The 23897-nt window shown below is 59.1% G+C and overlaps 1 protein-coding gene across 1 annotated transcript; it reads left to right on the top strand.

Annotated features, from left to right (window-relative positions):
* Positions 1–1241: 1241 nt before the first annotated feature.
* On the top strand, positions 1242–17385 carry LOC132387374 (splicing regulator ARVCF-like). The gene is made up of 4 exons (XM_059959743.1): positions 1242–1466; positions 10193–10369; positions 16548–16628; positions 16869–17385. The coding sequence occupies exons 1-4, from the start codon at positions 1428–1430 to the stop codon at positions 17208–17210; spliced, it is 639 nt and encodes a 212-aa protein (XP_059815726.1). The 5' UTR covers positions 1242–1427; the 3' UTR covers positions 17211–17385.
* The last annotated feature ends 6512 nt before the right edge of the window (positions 17386–23897 follow it).

Below are 23897 nucleotides of genomic sequence, written 5' to 3'. Positions count from 1 at the left end.
GTGATGGAGACGGGGTGTGTGAGGGTGATGGGGACGGGGTGTGTGAGGGTGATGGAGACGGGGTGTGTGAGGGTGATGGAGACGGGGTGTGTGTGTGTGATGGGGACGGGGTGTGTGAGGGTGATGGGGACGGGGTGTGTGAGGGTGATGGGGACGGGGTGTGTGAGGGTGATGGGGACGGTGTGTGTGAGGGTGATGGGGACGGGGTGTGTGAGGGTGATGGGGACGGGGTGTGTGTGTGTGATGGGGACGGGGTGTGTGAGGGTGATGGAGACGGGGTGTGTGTGAGGGTGATGGAGACGGGGTGTGTGAGGGTGATGGGGACGGGGTGTGTGAGGGTGATGGGGACGGGGTGTGTGAGGGTGATGGGGACGGGGTGTGTGTGTGTGATGGGGACGGTGTGTGTGAGGGTGATGGAGACGGGGTGTGTGTGTGTGATGGAGACGGGGTGTGTGAGGGTGATGGGGACGGGGGTGTGTGAGGGTGATGGAGACGGTGTGTGTGTGTGTGATGGAGACGGGGTGTGTGAGGGTGATGGAGACGGGGTGTGTGTGTGAGGGTGATGGGGACGGGGTGTGTGTGTGTGTGATGGAGACGGTGTGTGTGAGGGTGATGGAGACGGGGTGTGTGTGTGTGATGGAGACGGGGTGTGTGAGGGTGATGGGGACGGGGTGTGTGTGTGTGATGGGGACGGGGTGTGTGTGTGTGATGGGGACGGGGTGTGTGAGGGTGATGGGGACGGGGTGTGTGTGTGTGATGGGGACGGGGTGTGTGAGGGTGATGGAGACGGTGTGTGTGAGGGTGATGGAGACGGGGTGTGTGTGTTATGGAGACGGGGTGTGTGAGGGTGATGGAGACGGGGTGTGTGAGGGTGATGGGGACGGGGTGTGTGTGTGTGATGGAGACGGGGTGTGTGAGGGTGATGGGGACGGTGTGTGTGTGTGTGATGGAGACGGGGTGTGTGAGGGTGATGGAGACGGGGTGTGTGAGGGTGATGGGGACGGGGTGTGTGTGTGTGATGGAGACGGGGTGTGTGAGGGTGATGGAGACGGGGTGTGTGTGTGTGATGGGGACGGGGTGTGTGTGTGTGATGGGGACGGGGTGTGTGAGGGTGATGGGGACGGGGTGTGTGAGGGTGATGGAGACGGGGTGTGTGAGGGTGATGGAGACGGGGGTGTGTGAGGGTGATGGGGACGGGGTGTGTGAGGGTGATGGGGACGGGGTGTGTGAGGGTGATGGGGACGGTGTGTGTGAGGGTGAGTGGTTACATGGAGGGTGATAGGAGGAGGGAGTCAGACGGTGGCAGAGTTGTCTTTCCTCCTCTGGGACAGTTGTACGTGTAGACGAAGGATGCTGATGGGAGACAGGATATTGGGGGCGGGATCGGAGATGTGTGTCTGGGATCGTGAGGTGCGGATTTCTGATTAATGACCGTGACGAGCGTCAGGAGTGTTCTCAGCCAGCAGGTTAGGAAATACAATGAGTATTGCGATATTATGTTATGGTTAGCGTAGCGTAAAGGGGTGAAATACTCAGGTAGAGTTTGGTCATGCTCATTTCGAAATCGGACGGCGGAGGGGAAGAGGCTGTTACTGAATCGCTGAGTGTGTGTCTTCAGGCTCCTGTACCCCCTCCCTGATGGCGGAGGGGAAGAGGCTGTTCCTGAATCGTTGAGTGTGTGCCTTCAGGCTCCTGTACCTCCTCCCTGATGGCGGAGGGGAAGAGGCTGTTCCTGAATCGCTGAGTGTGTGCCTTCAGGCTCCTGTACCTCCTCCCTGATGGCGGAGGGGAAGAGGCTGTTCCTGAATCTCTGAGTGTGTGCCTTCAGGCTCCTGTACCTCCTCCCTGATGGCGGAGGGGAAGAGGCTGTTCCTGAATCGCTGAGTGTGTGTCTTCAGGCTCCTGTACCTCCTCCCTGATGGCGGGGGAAGAGGCTGTTCCTGAATCGCTGAGTGTGTGCCTTCAGGCTCCTGTACCTCCTCCCTGACGGTGACAGTGAGAAGGGGGCATGTCCTGGGTGGTGGGGGTCCTTAACATTCTTGGGGCACTGTGGAGTGGGGTGTGGGAGAGAGAGGAGGTGTTTGAAGGAGGGAATGAGAGGCAGGGAGTATGCATGCAGATTTCGAGTGAGTGAGAGATACAGGGTCCGGGGTGGGATTCTATCCCCGCAGGAGAGTTGGGCGCAGCTCCCTGCACTCGGTGACAGGTACCTGAGGCAGAGGGAGGGGAGAGGGCCTGTGTGAGGGGGTCTGAGGGCAGTTGGAGGGGTTGTGTGTGTGGGTTGTAGGGAGAGGAGAGGGTTTGTGTGAGGGGGTCTGAGGGCAGTTGGAGGGGTTGTGTGTGTGGGTTGTAGGGAGAGGAGAGGGTTTGTGTGAGGGGGTCTGAGGGGAGGTGGAGAGGGGTTGTGTGAGGGGGTCTGAGGGGAGGTGGAGAGGGGTTGTGTGTGTGTGGGTTGTAGGGAGAGGAGAGGGTTTGTGTGAGGGGGTCTGAGGGGAGGTGGAGAGGGGTTGTATGTGTGGGTTGTAGGGAGAGGAGAGGGCCTGTGTGAGGGAGTCTGAGGGGAGGTGGAGAGGGGTTGTGTGTGTGTGTGTGGGTTGTAGGGAGAGGAGAGGGTTTGTGTGAGGGGGTCTGAGGGGAGGTGGAGAGGGGTTGTGTGAGGGGGTCTGAGGGGAGGTGGAGGGGTTGTGTGTGTGTGGGTTGTAGGGAGAGGAGAGGGTTTGTGTGAGGGGGTCTGAGGGGAGGTGGAGAGGGGTTGTGTGTGTGTGGGTTGTAGGGAGAGGAGAGGGTTTATGTGAGGGGGTCTGAGGGGAGGTGGAGAGGGTTTGTGTGTGTGTGGGTTGTAGGGAGAGGAGAGGGTTTGTGTGAGGGGGTCTGAGGGGAGGTGGAGAGGGGTTGTGTGTGTGTGGGTTGTAGGGAGAGGAGAGGGTTTATGTGAGGGGGTCTGAGGGGAGGTGGAGAGGGGTTGTGTGTGTGTGGGTTGTAGGGAGAGGAGAGGGTTTGTGTGAGGGGGTCTGAGGGGAGGTGGAGAGGGGTTGTGTGTGTGGGTTGTAGGGAGGGGAGAGGGCCTGTGTGAGGGGGTCTGAGGGGAGGTGGAGAGGGGTTGTGTGTGTGTGTGTGGGTTGTAGGGAGAGGAGAGGGTTTGTGTGAGGGGGTCTGAGGGGAGGGGAGAAGGCCTGTGTGAGGGGGTCTGAGGGGAGGTGGAGGGGTTGTGTGTGTGTGGGTTGTAGGGAGAGGAGAGGGTTTGTGTGAGGGGGTCTGAGGGGAGGGGAGAGGGGTTGTGTGTGTGGGTTGTAGGGAGGGGAGAGGGCCTGTGTGAGGGGGTCTGAGGGGAGGTGGAGGGGTTGTGTGTGTGTGGGTTGTAGGGAGAGGAGAGGGTTTGTGTGAGGGGGTCTGAGGGGAGGTGGAGAGGGGTTGTGTGTGTGGGTTGTAGGGAGGGGAGAGGGCCTGTGTGAGGGGGTCTGAGGGGAGGTGGAGAGGGGTTGTGTGTGTGTGTGTGGGTTGTAGGGAGAGGAGAGGGTTTGTGTGAGGGGGTCTGAGGGGAGGGGAGAAGGCCTGTGTGAGGGGGTCTGAGGGGAGGTGGAGGGGTTGTGTGTGTGTGGGTTGTAGGGAGAGGAGAGGGTTTGTGTGAGGGGGTCTGAGGGGAGGTGGAGAGGGGTTGTGTGTGTGGGTTGTAGGGAGGGGAGAGGGCCTGTGTGAGGGGGTCTGAGGGGAGGTGGAGAGGGGTTGTGTGTGTGTGTGGGTTGTAGGGAGAGGAGAGGGTTTGTGTGAGGGGGTCTGAGGGGAGGGGAGAAGGCCTGTGTGAGGGGTTCTGAGGGGAGGTGGAGGGGTTGTGTGTGTGTGGGTTGTAGGGAGAGGAGAGGGTTTGTGTGAGGGGGTCTGAGGGGAGGTGGAGAGGGGTTGTGTGTGTGGGTTGTAGGGAGAGGAGAGGGCCTGTGTGAGGGGGTCTGAGGGGAGGTGGAGAGGGGTTGTGTGTGTGTGTGGGTTGTAGGGAGAGGAGAGGGTTTGTGTGAGGGGGTCTGAGGGGAGGGGAGAAGGCCTGTGTGAGGGGTTCTGAGGGGAGGTGGAGGGGTTGTGTGTGTGTGGGTTGTAGGGAGAGGAGAGGGGTTGTGTGAGGGGGTCTGAGGGGAGGTGGAGAGGGGTTGTGTGTGTGTGGGTTGTAGGGAGAGGAGAGGGTTTGTGTGAGGGGGTCTGAGGGGAGGTGGAGGGGTTGTGTGTGTGTGGGTTGTAGGGAGAGGAGAGGGTTTGTGTGAGGGGGTCTGAGGGGAGGTGGAGAGGGGTTGTGTGTGTGGGTTGTAGGGAGGGGAGAGGGCCTGTGTGAGGGGGTCTGAGGGGAGGTGGAGAGGGGTTGTGTGTGTGTGTGTGGGTTGTAGGGAGAGGAGAGGGTTTGTGTGAGGGGGTCTGAGGGGATGGGAGAAGGCCTGTGTGAGGGGGTCTGAGGGGAGGTGGAGGGGTTGTGTGTGTGTGGGTTGTAGGGAGAGGAGAGGGTTTGTGTGAGGGGGTCTGAGGGGAGGGGAGAGGGGTTGTGTGTGTGGGTTGTAGGGAGGGGAGAGGGCCTGTGTGAGGGGGTCTGAGGGGAGGTGGAGGGGTTGTGTGTGTGTGGGTTGTAGGGAGAGGAGAGGGTTTGTGTGAGGGGGTCTGAGGGGAGGTGGAGAGGGGTTGTGTGTGTGGGTTGTAGGGAGGGGAGAGGGCCTGTGTGAGGGGGTCTGAGGGGAGGTGGAGAGGGGTAGTGTGTGTGTGTGGGTTGTAGGGAGAGGAGAGGGTTTGTGTGAGGGGGTCTGAGGGGAGGGGAGAAGGCCTGTGTGAGGGGGTCTGAGGGGAGGTGGAGGGGTTGTGTGTGTGTGGGTTGTAGGGAGAGGAGAGGGTTTGTGTGAGGGGGTCTGAGGGGAGGTGGAGAGGGGTTGTGTGTGTGGGTTGTAGGGAGGGGAGAGGGCCTGTGTGAGGGGGTCTGAGGGGAGGTGGAGAGGGGTAGTGTGTGTGTGTGGGTTGTAGGGAGAGGAGAGGGTTTGTGTGAGGGGGTCTGAGGGGAGGGGAGAAGGCCTGTGTGAGGGGGTCTGAGGGGAGGTGGAGGGGTTGTGTGTGTGTGGGTTGTAGGGAGAGGAGAGGATTTGTGTGAGGGGGTCTGAGGGGAGGTGGAGAGGGGTTGTGTGTGTGTGGGTTGTAGGGAGAGGAGAGGGTTTGTGTGAGGGGGTCTGAGGGGAGGTGGAGAGGGGTTGTGTGTGTGGGTTGTAGGGAGGGGAGAGGGCCTGTGTGAGGGGGTCTGAGGGGAGGTGGAGGGGTTGTGTGTGTGTGGGTTGTAGGGAGAGGAGAGGGTTTGTGTGAGGGGGTCTGAGGGGAGGGGAGAGGGGTTGTGTGTGTGGGTTGTAGGGAGGGGAGAGGGCCTGTGTGAGGGGGTCTGAGGGGAGGTGGAGGGGTTGTGTGTGTGTGGGTTGTAGGGAGAGGAGAGGGTTTGTGTGAGGGGGTCTGAGGGGAGGTGGAGAGGGGTTGTGTGTGTGGGTTGTAGGGAGGGGAGAGGGCCTGTGTGAGGGGGTCTGAGGGGAGGTGGAGAGGGGTTGTGTGTGTGTGTGTGGGTTGTAGGGAGAGGAGAGGGTTTGTGTGAGGGGGTCTGAGGGGAGGGGAGAAGGCCTGTGTGAGGGGGTCTGAGGGGAGGTGGAGGGGTTGTGTGTGTGTGGGTTGTAGGGAGAGGAGAGGGTTTGTGTGAGGGGGTCTGAGGGGAGGTGGAGAGGGGTTGTGTGTGTGTGGGTTGTAGGGAGAGGAGAGGGTTTGTGTGAGGGGGTCTGAGGGGAGGTGGAGAGGGGTTGTGTGTGTGGGTTGTAGGGAGGGGAGAGGGCCTGTGTGAGGGGGTCTGAGGGGAGGTGGAGAGGGGTTGTGTGTGTGTGTGGGTTGTAGGGAGAGGAGAGGGTTTGTGTGAGGGGGTCTGAGGGGAGGGGAGAAGGCCTGTGTGAGGGGGTCTGAGGGGAGGTGGAGGGGTTGTGTGTGTGTGGGTTGTAGGGAGAGGAGAGGGTTTGTGTGAGGGGGTCTGAGGGGAGGTGGAGAGGGGTTGTGTGTGTGAGGGGGGGACGTGGATTGGGATCGTGGAGGGGGAGGAGGAGGGATTTTACGTCAGGCCGCGTGTGAGTCAGATCCGCGGAGACAGTGGGTGGGTGTGGGAACGCTGGGGTGAGAGAGCGGGGAGGGCGGGGCCGCCTGAGGTGCTCCTTCCGAGGTGAGCGAGTTGGTCGGAAGGAGCCGGTAGGAGTCGGCCGGGGGAGAACAGGCCGCGCCAGGAGCAGGTGAAATCAGGTTGAGGAGAGGGCGTGGAGAGAGACGAGCAGGGAGGGGTGAGGCTGGGGTGAGGAGGGTTGTGTGTGTGTATAGAGAGAGAGAGGGTGGGTGACGTGGTGCATATTTTGAAAGGGATTTGTACAGAGACCTGACGTAGAAGAGATTCTGCGCGTCTACACTCTCAATCTCACACACTCACTCACTCTCACTCTCTGTCTCTCTCTGTCTGTCTCTCACTCTGTCCCTCTCTCCCTCCCTCCCTCTCACACACACAGATACACACACACACAGAGACACACACACACACACTCACTCACTCACACAGGCACACTCACACAGGCACACTCACACAGGCACACACACACACACACTCACACACACACACACACTCACACACACACACACACACACTCACACACACACACTCACACACACTCACACACACACTCACACACACACACACACACACACTCTCACACATACACACACACACTCACACACTCACTCACACACACACACACACTCACACACACACACTCACACACACTCACACACACACTCACACACACACACACTCACACACTCACACACACACACTCACACACTCACTCACACACACACACACACTCACACACACTCTCACACATACACACTCACACACACAGACACACACACAGAGACACTCACACATAGACACACACACTCACACACACACACACACACACACACACACACACACACACACACACACACACACACACACACACACACACACACACACACACACTCACACACACACACTCACACACACTCTCACACACACACTCACTCACACAAACACACTGGAGGAACTCACTGGAGTCGGGCAGCATCTTTGGAGACGAGGGAGCTATTGTCATCTCGGCCCAGACAGTCAAATGTCTTTCTCCCCCCCACCCCCCGTAGAAATTTAATTTGTGTGTGTATCTGTGTGGTGGGGGGAGGCATTCAGTGTGAGAGGGCGATTTGTCGGGGGGGGGCGTGTGTGGTGGAGATGCATCAGGAGGGAAGGGGGAGAGTCGAGGGGAGCAGGGCCCAAGTGACCGACCCAGAGGAGCGGGGGGTGGGGGGGTGTTGGGTCGGAGGTTGAGGGGGTGAGCTGTGCGGAGGTGGAGTGAGTGTGTGTGTGTGTGGGGAGAGAGTGAAGGGGGAAGAGTTTTTAAATGAGGAGGGGCTGAGAGCTTTCAGGATCGGTGGAGGGGCATTGGGGGGGGGAGAGGAGGGTTGCACAGAGAGAGGGGGGTGGGGGAAGAGCTCTCTCTGTGTTTTGCCCCTCTGTGGTTAATCAGGACCCGCTGGCTTCTTATCCCCGCCCCCCCTCCCCGCGGTAATGTGACCCCAGCGTGCCCGGTGGACAAGAAAGCCCCCCCTCGAGGACAAACCTACACAGCCCTCCAACCCCGCCCATTGCATGTGTAGGGGGCTTTCCAGGCTGCAGTGCATGCTGGGACAGGTGGCCCTCCATTACAGCCCCCCCCCCCCCCCCGCTCCTCCGGGTCGGTCACTTGGGCCCTGCTCCCCTCGGGTCAAGCAGAGGGGAGGCAGTGGGCCGCGGAGAACGAGTCGGGGGGGGGGGGAGGGTTGCGGGGCTGACTCCAGCTGCAGCCCGGCCCGGGGGATCCTGCAGGGCAGGGTAGGGTAGCAGCCGTGAGCCATGCGACTGCCTGTACAGGCAGGTGTGTGTTTGATCCCGGGCCAAGGCTCGCTGCCTGTCGGGGCCTGCCCGCCTCGCCGGAGTGGCAGGACGAGGCACCTTCTGCTTCCCGCCCTGGCTCTCTCGCTCCTCCTCCTCCTCCCCCTCTCACTTCTCTTGGGCCCCACTTCCCCCCGTCCCAGGCAGACCCGGGAGCCAGAGAAGTCTGAGCCCCCGAGGGGAGGGAGGTCGGAGACGGTCGGGGGAACAAAGGGGTGGGGGGGAGAGAGAGAGAGAGTGAAAAGGAGAGGGGCAGGTAGAGGGGAAAGACTACCAAGGAGAGGGGAAGGAGGTTGGAGACGGTCGGGGGAACGAAGGGGTGGGGAGGGGAGAGAGAGAGAGTGAAAAGGAGAGGGGCAGGTAGAGGGGAAAGACTACCTAGGGGAGGGGAGGGAGTTTGGAGACAGTATGAGAGAGAGAGAGTGAGAAGGAGAGGGGCAGGTGGAGGGTGAGGGGACAGAAGAAGAGGGAGCAGGGGTGGAGATGGAGAGGGGTCTGGGGAGTGTACGAGGGGTAGGGGGACAGAGCTGTCTTGCCCCACCGTGACACAGTGAGATTTGCCCCTCCCTCCGGGAGGCCCTGGGTAAAAATCCGATTCCCCCCGCTGCCTGTCTCTCGCTCTTCCCCACTTGCCCCCGCCTCCTCTTGCTTGCCCCCCCTCCTCCTCCTCCTCGTCTCACTGCCCCGGCCCCCCCCGCCACCTCCGACACGACCCACCCACCCACCTGCCCCTCGGTTGGACCCGGGGCGGCCCCAGATTGGGGGGAGGGGGCCGTGCAAACTCCTCACGGACAGGCAGTGGATCGACCCCCCCCCCCCAGCGTTTCTGGGGGGTGTGAGAGAGGGGGGAGACCGGGCGAGAGGGAGCAGTGTGAGCACCTCCTGCCCTTGTTCCGGGTTTCCAGATATCTCCCGCTCCCCCCCCCACCCCCAGCACCTCCCCATCCCTCCTCCTCCTCCTCCTCCTCCTCCTCAGTGAGGTTCGAACCCGCGGCCCTCGGCTGACGAGACCCGGCCGCGCTCCAACCCCCCCCCCCCCCCCGGGGCTTCGGACCCTCCTGTACCCCCTCCTGCCCGTCAGACTGTCCTTGAGGACGGGGGGGGGCAGCCTCTGTGTGGGGAGATTCACAGGAGGGAGAGGGGGTGAAGGGAGATTCATGAAGGGATAGAGGGGGTGTGTGAAGCAGAGGTGAGGAGAGTCATTGGGAGAGTGGTGATGGAGAGGGTGGGGGAGCTGTGATGGAGAGGGTGGGGGAGCTGTGCCGAGACGGTGAGAGAGCCGGGGTGGGGGGGGGGTGTGAGAGGGCTGCAGGAGGGCAGAGGAAGTGGGGAGGCGGAAAGTGGAGGCAGGAGGCAAGAGAGGGAGGTGGAGGGAGCTGGGGAGAGAGGGTGAAGGGAAGTGTGGAGTAGAAGGGGTGGGGAGGGGGGAAGTGAGAGGGACAGATGGAAGGAGGGAGAGAGTCCACACGCCCCTCCCTCCCTCTGAGTCCCGCCTACCTCGCTCCGTGCAACCCCCCCTCCCTCCACGTCACCCCTCCCTCCCTCCGAGTGTCCTCCCTCATCGTCTGTGTCCCTCTCCCTCCCCACGTGTCCCCATTCCCCTCCGCGTCCCTACCCATCGGTGGGGTGTCTGTCTCGGTGCCCCCCCCCCCCCCCGTTCCCAGATTCAGACGGGGGGGGGGGGGGGAGGTATCAGTGGTGGACGGAGCCCGTCCCTACCCGGGGCGAGGGCGAGGGCCACTCTTTAGCTCGAACAGAGGGCAGGATGTGTTCCGATGGGGCTGTAATCGCACGAGCCATCTAATCCGATGAGATCAGGGCATTCCTGAAATTCCTGCCCGACTCCTACCCGTCTCCTCTCTCCTGCTGCTCTCCTGTTCCCCTGCCCCCTCCCTGCTCGCCGGATTTCCCAGCCCCCCCCCCCCCTCCCGCGACGTTCAACTCCTGTGGGGGGGGGGGGAACTGGGGTGGCGTTGTGCGTCTCGGACGCCGTCGACTCCCCGGGTCCGACCGCGACTTCGGGAGATCGCTGGACGTCCCAGTCGCTGTCCGGGACCCCAGTCCTCCTCTTCACACCCCCTACCGCAGGGGCCTGACTCTGTCACCCCTCTCTCCCTGTCTCTGCTCTGTGTGTGCTGGGTTTGCTGGCTGGGATTTGATCTGGGACCTGGGATCACTCGGCCTCTTCCCCTCCCTCAGGCCCCCCTCCCTCCCACCACCATGGAGGGCCCGGCCGTCGAGTCTGCGGCCGACATCCTGGCCTGCGTCCGGGAGCAGGAGGTGCAGTTCGAGAGGCTGACGCAGGCACTGGAAAAAGAGAGGAGGGACTCGTCCTTCCACTCCCCGCACAGCCCCGAGCCGAGCTGGAATCGGCAGGTAACCTGCCAAACTCACTCACTCCATCTCACCACCATCACGTCTCGTTCGTCCACCTCCATCTCCTTCACTCCATCAACCATCTGCTTCTCCCTCCAGTGTGGGCACTGAGCGCTTCCGGGACACGGTGTGGAGCTCCCTCTACATCAACCCCACAGTGTGTCCCCACACTTTATCCCCAGTGTGGACACCGAGCGTTCCCGGGACACGGGTCAGACAGGGTGTGGAGCTCCCTCTACATCACCCCCACAGTGTGTCCCCACACTTTATCCCCAGTGTGGACACCGAGCGCTCCCGGGACACGGGTCAGACACGGTGTGGAGCTCCCTCTACATCACCCCCACAGTGTGTCCCCACACTTTATCCCCAGTGTGGACACCGAGCGTTCCCGGGACACGGGTCAGACACGGTGTTCAGCTCCCTCTACATCACCCCCACAGGGTGTCCCCACTTTATCCCCAGTGTGGACACCGATCGCTCCCGGGACACGGGTCAGACACGGTGTGGAGCTCCCTCTACATCACCCCCACAGTGTGTCCCCCCACTTTATCCCCAGTGTGGGCACCGAGCGCTCCCGGGACACGGGTCAGACACGGTGTGGAGCTCCCTCTACATCACCCACACAGTGTGTCCCCCCACTTTATCCCCAGTGTGGGCACCAAGCGCTCCCGGGACACGGGTCAGTCACGGTGTTCAGCTCCCTCTACATCACCCCCACAGTGTCCCCCCCCACTTTACCCCAGTGTGGGCACTGAACGCTCCCGGGACACGGGTCAGACACGGTGTGGAGCTCCCTCTACATCACCCCCACAGTGTGTCCCCCCACTTTATCCCCAGTGTGGACACCGAGCGCTCCCGGGACATGGGTCAGACACGGTGTGGAACTCCCTCTACATCACCCCCACAGGGTGTCCCCACTTTATCCCCAGTGTGGGCACCGAGCGCTCCCGGGACACGGGTCAGACACGGTGTGGAGCTCCCTCTACATCACCCCCACAGTGTGTCCCCCCACTTTATCCACAGTGTGGACACCGAGCGCTCCCGGGACACGGGTCAGACACGGTGTGGAGCTCCCTCTACGTCACCCCCACAGTGTGTCCCCCCACTTTATCACCAGTGTGGACACCGACCGCTCCCGGGACACGGGTCAGACACGGTGTGGAGCTCCCTCTACATCACCCCCACAGTGTGTCCCCCCACTTTATCCCCAGTGTGGGCACCGAGCGGTCCCGGGACACGGGTCAGACACGGTGTGGAGCTCCCTCTACATCACCCCCACAGTGTGTCCCCCCACTTTATCCCCAGTGTGGGCACCGAGCGGTCCCGGGACACGGGTCAGACACGATGTGGAGCTCCCTCTACATCACCCCCACAGTGTGTCCCCACACTTTATCCCCAGTGTGGGCACCGAGCGGTCCCGGGACACGGGTCAGACACGGTGTGGAGCTCCCTCTACATCACCCCCACAGTGTGTCCCCCCACTTTATCCCCAGTGTGGGCACCGAGCGCTCCCGGGACACGGGTCAGACACAGTGTGGAGCTCCCTCTACATCAACCCCACAGTGTGTCCCCCCACTTTATCCCCAGTGTGGACACCGAGCGTTCCCGGGACACGGGTCAGACACGGTGTGGAGCTCCCTCTACATCACCCCCACAGTGTGTCCCCACACTTTATCCCCAGTGTGGACACCGAGCGTTCCCGGGACACGGGTCAGACACGGTGTTCAGCTCCCTCTACATCACCCCCACAGGGTGTCCCCACTTTATCCCCAGTGTGGACACCGATCGCTCCCGGGACACGGGTCAGACACGGTGTGGAGCTCCCTCTACATCACCCCCACAGTGTGTCCCCCCACTTTATCCCCAGTGTGGGCACCGAGCGCTCCCGGGACACGGGTCAGACACGGTGTGGAGCTCCCTCTACATCACCCACACAGTGTGTCCCCCCACTTTATCCCCAGTGTGGGCACCAAGCGCTCCCGGGACACGGGTCAGTCACGGTGTTCAGCTCCCTCTACATCACCCCCACAGTGTCCCCCCCCACTTTACCCCAGTGTGGGCACTGAACGCTCCCGGGACACGGGTCAGACACGGTGTGGAGCTCCCTCTACATCACCCCCACAGTGTGTCCCCCCACTTTATCCCCAGTGTGGACACCGAGCGCTCCCGGGACATGGGTCAGACACGGTGTGGAACTCCCTCTACATCACCCCCACAGGGTGTCCCCACTTTATCCCCAGTGTGGGCACCGAGCGCTCCCGGGACACGGGTCAGACACGGTGTGGAGCTCCCTCTACATCACCCCCACAGTGTGTCCCCCCACTTTATCCACAGTGTGGACACCGAGCGCTCCCGGGACACGGGTCAGACACGGTGTGGAGCTCCCTCTACGTCACCCCCACAGTGTGTCCACCCACTTTATCCCCAGTGTGGGCACCGAGCGCTCCCGGGACACGGGTCAGACACGGTGTGGAGCTCCCTCTACATCACCCCCACAGAGTATCCCCACACTTTATCCCCAGTGTGGACACCGAGCGCTCCCGGGACACGGGTCAGACACGGTGTGGAGCTCCCTCTACGTCACCCCCACAGTGTGTCCACCCACTTTATCCCCAGTGTGGACACCGAGCGCTCCCGGGACACGGGTCAGACACGGTGTGGAGCTCCCTCTACATCACCACCACAGTGTGTCCCCCCACTTTATCCCCAGTGTGGACACCGAGCGGGTCAGTCATGGATCTGCGAGTGAAACCGGGTGATCCTGTTGTCTGCCACAACCCATCTTGACTTGTGTGCGTGCTGTCTGCGGACAGAGTGATTTCTGGACTGTTTGTAGGTTCTATCACGTCTCCTGTCTTTGTCATTCACTGTCCATTCCTTTCCGTGTTGCATTCCACCATTTCACCCTAGTATCGATGGTGGGGGTGAACGGGAAGGGGCGGGGTCTATTGGGAGTGCGGATGGCGGGGGTGAACGGGAAGGGGTGGGGTCTATTGGGAGTGCGGACGGTGGGGGTGAACGGGTAGGGGTGGGGTCTATTGGGAGTGCGGACGGTGGGGGTGAACGGGAAGGGGTGGGGTCTATTGGGAGTGCGGACGGTGGGGGTGAACGGGAAGGGGTGGGGTCTATTGGGAGTGCGGACGGTGGGGGTGAACGGGAAGGGGTGGGGTCTATTGGGAGTGCGGACGGTGGGGGTGAACGGGAAGGGGTGGGGTCTATTGGGAGTGCGGACGGTGGGGGTGATCGGGAAGGGGTGGGGTCTATTGGGAGTGCGGACTGTGGGGGTGAACGGGAAGGGGTGTGGTCTGTTGGAAGTGCGGACGGTGGGGGTGAACGGGAAGGGGTGGGGTCTATTGGGGGTGCGGACGGTGGGGGTGAATGGGAAGGGGTGGGGTCTATTGGGGGTGCGGACGGTGTGGGAGAACGGGAAGGGGTGGTCTGTTGGGAGTGGATGTGGAAACGCGAACTCGGGTGTAGTTAGCTGCTTTGGTTGTGGAGCCTGTTAATGAGTTACTGTTTGGTAAACTGACCCTTGCTCAGCAGTGGGTTATCACGCCCTCCCCGCTGTACTCTGCAGCTGAGCAGGCTGATTTTGACCACACCTCAGTCAAACAGTCTCTTCAGATCCCGTAAAGTCGAGCAGGCTTTGCACGCGATGAGCTGTTCTGGTTTTATTGTCACTGAGCCTGTCAAGGTCGAGCTCGCTATTAATCTTGATCAGTTTCAGTCTACGTGCCTACCGCCCTCCCTGCCACACTCTCTCCATCTCTGTCTCTCCGTCCCCTCCACTTCCCTCCTCTGGTGTGTTGTCCGTCCCTGCCTCTCCGTCCCCCATTTCTACTCCTGCAGAATTCCCTGCCCCACCGTCCCTTCCCCTCCCCTTTCTCCGCAGCGCGCTCTTCCCACTGCCCATCCAAACAAACAACAAAAAATCACTGTCCAGAGGATTTTATCAGCGTTCCTCAACCTTCACACACTCAGAGACTGACTCTGACACTCTGACACTCTGTCTCTCCGTCACTCTGTCTCTCCAACACTCTGTCACTCTGACACTCTGACACTCTGTCACTCTGTCACTCTGACTCTCTGTCTCTCTGTCACTCTGACACTCTGTCTCTCCGTCACACTGTCTCTCCAACACTCTGACACTCTGTCACTCTGTCTCTCCGTCACACTGTCTCTCCAACACTCTGTCACTCTGACACTCTGTCTCTCCGTCACACTGTCTCTCCAACACTCTGTCACTCTGTCACTCTGACACTCTGTCACTCTGTCACTCTGACACTCTGTCTCTCCGACACTCTGACTCTGTCTCTCCGACACTCTGACTCTCTGTCACTCTGACTCTCTGTCTCTCCAACATTCTGTCACTCTGTCACTCTGTCACTCTGACACTCTGACACTCTGACTCTGTCTCTCCGACACTCTGACTCTCTGTCACTGTGACTCTCTGTCTCTCCAACACTCTGTCACTCTGACACTGTCATTTGACTCTGTCTCTCCGTCACACTGTCACTCTGACTCTCTGTCACTCTGACACTCTGTCACTCTCACACTGTCTCTCTGACACTCTGACACTTTGTCACTCTGACACTGTCTCTCTGACACTCTTGACTTGTCACTCTCACACTGTCTCTCTGACACTCTTGACTCTTGTCACTCTAACACTGTCGCTCTGACACTGTCACTCTGACACTCTGTCACTCTGACACTCTGTCACTCTCAGTCTCTCTGACATTCTGACTCTCTGTCACTCTGTCTCTCTGACTCTGTCTCTCCGACACACTGACTCTCTGTCACTCTGACACTCTGTCACTCTCACACTGTCTCTCCGACACTCTGCCACTCTGTCACTCTCACACTGTCTCTCTGACACTCTTGACTCTTGTCACTCTCACACTGTCTTTCTGACACTCTGTCACTCTCACACTGTCTCTCTGACACTCTGACACTTTGTCACTCTGACACTGTCTCTCTGACACTCTTGACTCTTGTCACTCTCACACTGTCTCTCTGACACTTTGTCACTCTGACACTCTGTCACTCTCACACTGTCTCTCTGACCCTCTGACACTTTGTCACTCTCACACTGTCTCTCTGACACTCTGTCACTCTCACACTGTCTCTCTGACCCTCTGACACTTTGTCACTCTCACACTGTCTCTCTGACACTCTGTCACTTTGTCACTCTGACACTCTGTCACTCTCACACTGTCTCTCTGACACTCTGACACTTTGTCACTCTGACACTGTCACTCACACTGTCTCTCTGACACTTTGTCACTCTCACTGTCCCTCTGACACTGACACTTTGTCACTCTCACACTGTCTCTCTGACACTTTGACACTTTGTCACTCTCACACTGTCTCTCTGACACTCTGACACTTTGTCACTCTCAGTCTCTCTGACTCTCTGTCACTCTGACACTCTGACTCTCTGTCACTCTCTGTCTCTCTGACACTTTGTCACTCTGACACTCTGACTCTCTGTCACTCTCACACTCTCTCTGACACTCTGACACTTTGTCACTCTCAGTCTCTCTGACTCTCTGTCACTCTGACACTCTGACTCTCTGTCACTCTCTGTCTCTCTGACACTTTGTCACTCTGACACTCTGTCACTCTCAGTCTCTCTGACATTCTGACTCTCTGTCACTCTGTCACTCTCTGTCTCTCTGACATTCTGACTCTGTCACTCTGTCACTCTGACTCTCTGTCACTCTCACACTGTCTCTCTGACACTCTGTCACTCTGTCACTCTCACACTGTCTCTCTGACACTCTGTCACTCTGTCAGTCTGTCATTCGGACACTGTCTCTCTGTCACACTGTCTCTCTGACACTCTGACTCTCTGTCACTCTGATACACAGTCCCTGAGGGCCAGTTGCCAAATGGAATCCCATTTCTACGACCTCAGGGGAGGAAGGGGGTGACAGAGAGTGGGTGGTGCATAGGAGTGAGGGGATGGCAGAGACAGGGAGGGGTTTAATGAAGGGAGGGGGTTGATGGAGATGGGGAGGGAGGGGTGGTGGAGACGGGGAGTAAGGGAGGGTGGTGGAGACAAGGAGGGGTGTAGGGGAGGGAGGGGATGCCGGTGACGGTGAGGGACTGGGTTTAACGGAAACTGGGGGTGCAGGAGCTCTCCCTGATGGTTTGCTGACCCTGTCTCACCACACAGATAAGTAACGGACCTGTTTATGGCAGTGGGCAGGGCGATCGCTGGCTGATAGCTGACAGCCCGCCACAGAACGGACCCAAGGTGGGTGACAACACACCTTCCCCTCCCTGTGTTCCTTCCCTCTTCCCTCCCCACCCTCCCCGTGGCACCCCGTCCCTCTCTCACTCCCCTTCTCCCTCACCCACGTGGTCCTTCTGCACCCCTTCAGCCCTCCCCTCCCTCTCCCTTCCTACCCCCTCCACGCCCACCCTCTGCCCCACGCCCGGCTGCCTCTCGCCCCTCCCTCGAGGTGACATTCTTCTCTCTCCCCCCCCTCCGCAGGACCTGCCCTTCCCCTACAGCCCACGTGTCAAGATGCTCCAGGACCCCGGGCCCTACATCGAGGAGACGGTGACGGTGGAGGAGGATCCGGACCCTCCGGCCTCCATCGTCTCGCTGGAGATGGACGAGGACGGGAACACGCGGCGGACCGAGACCAGGGTGAGTCGGCCCGGTGGAGCCGAACCCGGGGGGGGGTCGCAGTGGCCAGAGACGCCGGTGAGGTGGCCATCGGAGGGGGTGCCGAGGGAGATTCCGGAGGATGTTGATGTCGAGGGACGGAGCCGCGGGCAGAGGTTGCACAGTCTGGGACGCCGGGGTCAGAACCTCCGGCGTACGTCGTGAAATGCGTTAACTTTACGGCACCAGTACAGTGAATACTTGCGTAAATGCGGAGGAAAAAAACCGAGTTACATTCAGTATCGATATGTCTATTAAATGGTTAAGTTAGAATAAGTCGTGCAAGAAAAGAAACCCAGAAATAAAAATTTAGTGAGGTCGTGTTCTTGGGTTCAATGTCCATTTAGAAAACAGATGGCAGAGGGGAAGAGGCTGTTCCTGAATCGCTGAGTGTGTGCCTTCAGGCTCCTGTACCTCCTACCCAACGGTGACAGTGAGAAAAGGGCATGTCCTGGGTGGTGGGGGTCCTTAGTGATGGACGCTGCCTTTCTGAGACACCGCTCCCTGAAGATGTCCTGGGTACTTTGTAGGCCAGTGCCCAAGATGGAGCTGACCAGATTTACAACCCCCTGCAGCTTCTTTCGGTCCTGTGCAGTAGCCCCTCCATACCGGACAGTGATGCAGCCTGTCAGAATTCTCTCCACGGTACAACGATAGAAGTTTTGGAGTGTATTTGTTGACATGCCAAATCGCTTCAAACTCCTAATGAAGTCTAGCCACTGTCTTGCCTTCTTTATAACTGCATCGATATGTTGGGACCAGGTTAGATCCTCAGAGATCTTGAAGCGGCTCACTCTCTCCCCTTCTGATCCCTCTATGAGGATCAGTTTGTGTTCCCTCGTCTTACCCTTCCTGAAGCCCACAGTCAGCTCTGTTTGACTGACGTTGAGCAGTGATCTTCCATTAACTGTAAGTTAGCGCACATTTTATGTACCGCAACACATGGCTGACAGAACACACAACAGTTGCAGACACCGTACTGCTGTCGTAACACGACAGATAGCTGGGAAGGTGCAGGGGGGAGCTGCTCGAGGGACTGAGACGCGGAGAGGGAGCGAGGACGGGACCTCATTGGCGGGAGACTTGGGGGTTGGTGTTGGGGCCCGTCGGCGGCTGGCCGTCGCCTTTTGGCATCCCGGTGCTGTTGAGGTTGTACCGAGGGGCCAGTTGGGACCCCCCACACTGTCCCGGCGTCTACGTCACGTAAACGGCTCTCGGGCTGGCAGACGGGTCCGGGTGCCGATTTAAACTGGCGCTTGCCGTTCTACGGGAGTTCAAGAAACCATTGCGGATGAGGCCGAGCCCGTGATATTGAACCGGGGGGCCAAACGTTAGTCAGGTAACAGCGGGAGACGAGCTGTGCTCGAGCCTGGTGGAATGTCTTTGCGTCTTTGTGGGAGGTGCAGGGCAAGGCGTAGCACCTGCTTAGCCACCCCGATCGGGGTCACGGGAAGCAACGGGGGCAGGCGGTCGTACGAGCAGCGGGTGCAGAGCACGAGCCCTGGTTGTGCCGCTGTTGATGCTTGGGAGATGCTCTCCAAGGGGTATTGATAATGGCCGGGGGTGACCTGTCTTGCAAAGGCGCACGGCCCACGAGAAATGGATGGGAAGGCACTTCTGTAGAAAAAAAGAATTTGCCAAGGACGATCGTGGCCGTAGAAAGACCTTGATCGTCCACGTTACACGCCGCGCGGCACATAACGACCAAACGAATGGACAGAGACGGTGAAAGCAGTTGTTACTGTTTACGTGGGAATTTGGTCAGCTGGGGAAATGGGCCCGAGGATGGCAAATGCAGTTTAATTTCTGTAAGTGGGCCAAGGGGTGGCAAATGTTGTTAAATTTGGATACCGGGACACAGAATGGCAAATGTAGTTTAATTTGGATACAAGGGACACTGGTTGCCAAATGCAGTTTAATTTGGATATGTGGGCCAAGGGGTGGCAAATGCTGTTTAATTTGGATACAAGGGCCAAGCGGTGGCAAATGTAGTTTAATTTGGATACATGGGCCAAGCAGTGGCAAATGTAGCTTAAATTGGATATGTGGGCCAAGGGGTGGCAAATGTTTAATTTGGATACATGGGCAAAGGGGTGGCAAATGCAGTTTAATTTGGGTACATGGGACACTGGATGGCAAATGCAGTTTAATTTGCATACGTGGGCCAAGGGATGGCAAATGTAGTTTAATTTGGATACGTGGGCCAAGGGGTGGCAAACGTAGTTTAATTTGGATACGTGGGCCAAGGGGTGGCAAATGCAGATAAATTTGGATACATAGGCCAAGAGGTGGCAAACGTAGTTTAATTTGGATATGTGGGACTGAGGATGGCAAATGTACTTTAATTTGGATACGTAGGTCTGAGGATGACAAATGCAGTTTAATTTGGATATGTGGGCCAAGAGGTGGCAAACGTAGTTTAATTTGGATATGTGGGACTGAGAATGGCAAATGTAGATTAATTTGGATATGTGGGCCAAGGGGTGGCAAACGTAGTTTAATTTGGATACATGGGACTGAGGATGGCAAATGTAGATTAATTTGGATATGTGGGCCAAGGGGTGGCAAACGTAGTTTAATTTGGATACGTGGGTCTGAGGATGACAAATGTAGCTTAATTTGGATACGTGGGTCTGAGGATGACAAATGCAGTTTAATTTGGATATGTGGGCCAAGGGGTGGCAAATGTAGTTTAATTTGGATACAAAATGCTGGTGGAATACTGCAGGTCAGGCAGCATCTATAGGAAGAAGTACAGTCGACGTTACAGGACTGACAAAGATTCTTGACCCGAAACGTCGACAGTGCTTCTCCCTATAGATGCTGCCTGGCCTGCTGCGTTCCACCGGCATTTTGTGTGTGTTGCTTGAATTTCCAGCCTCTGCAGATTTCCGTGTGTTCACAATATTAACGTGGGCTGAGGGGTGGCAAGTTCAGTTTAAATTCGATAAGTGTAAGGTGTTCGGTTTGGAAAGTCAGATTGAGGTCGGACTTTCACAGTGAAGCTGCAGGGAGTGTCGTAAAACAGAGGGACTTTGCGGGAGAGATACACGGTTCCCTTTGAGTGGGCACGCTCCGCTGCGGAGAGGGGAGACTGCCTTTATGTCACCGGCGAGATCGCTCCCTTTCTCGGTCTCGCGGCTGTCCGGAGAAGAGGCATTTCTGAGTCGCGCAACCCCCCCCCCCCCCCCCCGCACGTTGGGCGATAAGCGGACCCTTGAGCGGCGGGGTCTCGCAGGGCGTTGGCGAGGCCGCGCCTCGAGCTTCGTGTTCCGGTCTGGTTGCCCTGCTGCGGGAAAGCCTGCGGGGGGGGGTGGGATTTACAGGGATGTTGCCGGGGCTCGAGGGGCTGAGTTACGGAGGGAGGGAGGCCTTACTCGCTAGCACGTAGGAGACCGAGGCGCGTATTCAGGAGTTGGGTGTTGGACCCGTTGGATGCACCTGCTGGTTAGTGTGAAAGGTCTGACCAGCCAATCAGGTGGCAGCAGCTCGGCCAATGGAAGCACTCCGAGACGGCTGGGAGGTTCTGTCCTTGTTCAGACCGAACGGCAGCACGGGGGAGGAAACGGACCTCAGCGACCTTGACCGTGGAAGGGGCTAGTCGGGTACCCCCACCTCACCCCGGCGGTACAGCGCCTCTGAGCTCAGAGGCCGCGGACCTGCGTGCTCGTGGGGGAGGTGCCCCTGTGCGGGGAAGGGGTGGGGGGGGGGGGCCGTAGGCAAAAGCGGGCACCGAGTGCGTGGAATCGACGAGGTGGGCCTTGACCGTGGCCATTTTGTACACTTTACTCCGGCTCTCTCGTTGTTCATGCCACCTTCTGCTGCAAGGCCCTGCGTCACGGCTCCCTCAGAGTCGTCCAGCCCAGCGACAGGCCCCCCCCTCACCCCCGTCCAGTCCTGCCCGGTCGACTCGCCCCCTTGCCCGTCCCCGTACTTTTCCGAAGGCCTCAGGGTGTTGCAGTTGGGCCCCTCCCACCGGCCGCTCGTCGCACGCTCTCACCGCCCCCGCCCCCGGGTTCCTCTTACCTTTCACCCTTAACCCATGACCTCTCCTTCGGGTCCCGCCCGGCCTGAGTGGGGAAAAGCCACCCTGTCCGTACCCCGCATAACCTAGCGACCCTCTGTGTGATCTCCCCCTCCCCCTCCTAGGCCCCGGGGAATGAAGTCCTAACCTATCCGACCTTTCCCGGCGACTCCCTCGGGGATTTTCTCTGCTCTCCTTTCGATCGTCTTCGCCTCTTTCCAGCAGGCCGGCCGCGACCAAAAACCTGCCCAGGGTACCCTGAATCGGGGCGCGCCAACGTCCCATCCGAATTCAACGTGGCTTCCCATCTCCCGCACCCGGTGCGCTGACTGATGAAGGCTCTGTACGACCCCTCATCCATCACTCTGCTCCCCTATCGAATCTCCTCTCGGTCATCTTCGTTACCAAGGGACGAAGTTCCCAACCTACTCGATCTTTCCTTACAACTGAGGTCCTCCAGAGCTGGCAGCACCTTCGTAGATAATTCCCCACTCGGATCAGTTATCGTTAGATTTCCTCTGCAGTCCGTCGACCTTGTTTACGTTTTTCCCGTGGACTGGTGACTGAAACGGCACACTGTACTCCAAATCCGGCCTCACTAATGCCTTATCCAACTTCAGCCGCCCATCTCCCGTACTCGCTACGCCGACCTGCTTCCTTTCCGGCCCTATCTACCCGCGACGCCACTGTCAATGGCTCCCGGATCCCTTTGTCCTGCCGCACCCCCTCGGTGGGGCGCCGCGGGCCCGGTGGGGGGCGGACCAGGCCCCTCCCCACTACCGGCAGCAGGCTCTGACCGGCCTGCGATTCCCCGCCTTGCCCCCTGACCGCCGGGAACGATACTGACCGTCCCCCGGGCTTCCAGCGCCTCGCCCGCGGCTGGGGTTTGGGTGGGGGGCGTTTTCTTCAATAACCCGCGGCCTGGGAACCGCAGACTCTGTTTCGGGCTCCTCAGGGTAAACCGATGCCAGTGGGCCAACCCTCCCGATTTCTTTTTTTTTTCCTCCCCCCGAGGCGCCCTCTCCCGCTTTCTTGTACTCCTCAAGCCCCTCGTGTTTGTTTCTTCCCCTCGCAGCCTACCGTGCTCCGCACTGAAGGCTGATTTTTGTACTTCTGCGTCAAACGAGCGCCGTAGGTGCGGCCTAGCCATAGCCTGACACGCTCCTGTCTGAAAACGTAACCGCGCGTCGCGGCGACGCAGACCGCAGCATCTGTGACGAGTCCGCTCGGTCGCGTCGCTTTACCTCCGGTCCACACTGACGCGAAATAAACGGTCGGAGACGACGGGCCAGATCGCCAAATCTACCCGCCGGCCCCCGACAATGTTTGAACTGCGTTTCCGCGTCCGTGTTTCTCTCCGTGGCCGGACCAGCGCAGAAGGTTCACCCTCCTCCTGCCCCGACCTGTTCAACGCTCACGCACGCCACCTCCTCCGATGTCTTCTCTCCGTTCTGCCTTGCAGAAATCCCAGTAAAAGCAACCCCTGTTCAACATCCATTAGCTCCGACTCCAACACGAGTCGCCATTAGAAACCCCGCCGTTCTGGCGGAGAATCGCAGAGCGACTCAGGGGTGTGAGGGCTCGCTAGGGCACAGGCCGCTCGCGAAGGCTGCGGCCTTGGCTACTGTGCGGAAGTATAAATCAACCTTCGGGTTTCCTAAACCCGCTGGGCCGTCAGCCCGCTCTGACGGGAACATCCAGGACTCTGCGCTCTCTGAGGGCCTCCAGCCACCAAAACTTGACCGGCCTTTCTCCAATTCAGAGCCTCGGGCCTCGGGCCGGGCCCCGTGCTCCTAAACTAAAGATTGCGAGAAAACTACTTTCTGAACGGGGAGAGAAATCCAGGAATCGGGGGATGCAGAGGGGCTTGGGAGTCCTTGGGCAGAACACCCCAGGGGTTAACGTGCAGGTCGAGGCGTTGGGCGAGGACCAGAGCGGGGACGTGACGCTGAGACACCGGTGCGGCCTCAGCTGGAGTGTTGTGAGCGGGTCTGGGCCCCTCGTCTGAGAAGAGACGTGCTGGCATTGGAGGGGGGGTCCAGAGGAGGGTCACGAGGACGGTTTCGGGAATGAAAGGGTTATCACACGAGGAACGCTTGTCGGCTCTGGGTCTGTACTCGCTGGAGTTTAGAAGGCTGAGAGGGGATCTCATTGAAACATAAGAAATAGAATGAGAAATAGGAGCTGGAGTCGGCCATCCGGCCCATCGAGCCTGCCCCGCCATTCAATTAGATCATGGCTGACCTGTCCGTAAATTCAGCTCCATCCACCTGCCTTTTCCCCAAAACCCTTACTTCCCCCTGCTATGTGAAAATCTATCTAACTGTATCTTAAATATATTTAGTGAGGAAGCCTCAACTACTTCCCCGGGCAGAGAATTCCACGGATTCACCACTCTCTGGGAAAAACAGTTTCTCCTCATCTCCGTCCTAAATCTTCTCCCCTGAATCTTGAGGCTATGTCCCCTAGTTCTAGTCTCATCTACCAATGGGAACAACTTTCCTACTGCTATCTTATCTATCCCCTTCAAAGTTTTGTATATTTCTATAAGATTCCCTCTCATTCTTCTGAATTCCAGAGAGTACAGTCCCAGATGACTCAATCTCTCCTCGTAGGTTAACCCTTTCATCTCTGGAATCAACCTGGTGACCCGCCTCCAAAGCCAGTCTATGCTTCCTCAAGTACGGAGACCAGAACTACACGCGGTACTCCGGGTGCGGCCTCACCTGTACCCTGTACAGTTGCAGCGCGACCTCCCTGCTCCTGAATTCAACCCCTCCAGCGATAGAGGCCAACGTTCCGCTTGCCTTCTTAATAACCTGTTGTAC

This window comes from Hypanus sabinus, unplaced genomic scaffold (assembly GCF_030144855.1).
Source record: "Hypanus sabinus isolate sHypSab1 unplaced genomic scaffold, sHypSab1.hap1 scaffold_1786, whole genome shotgun sequence".
NCBI classification, from domain to species: Eukaryota; Metazoa; Chordata; class Chondrichthyes; order Myliobatiformes; family Dasyatidae; genus Hypanus; species Hypanus sabinus.
Note: the sequence above shows the minus strand (reverse complement) of the source record. Positions and strands in the feature narration are given on the sequence as shown.

Excerpts from the sequence above, each read along its gene's own strand:
- LOC132387374 (XM_059959743.1), top strand. The coding sequence starts at position 1,428 with ATGACCGTGACGAGCGTCAGGAGTGTTCTCAGCCAGCAG. Across the intron at positions 1,467-10,192 it reads GGAGTGTTCTCAGCCAGCAG|GCCCCCCTCCCTCCCACCAC; the intron begins GTTAGGAAATAC and ends CCCCTCCCTCAG. Across the intron at positions 10,370-16,547 it reads AGCCGAGCTGGAATCGGCAG|ATAAGTAACGGACCTGTTTA; the intron begins GTAACCTGCCAA and ends CTCACCACACAG.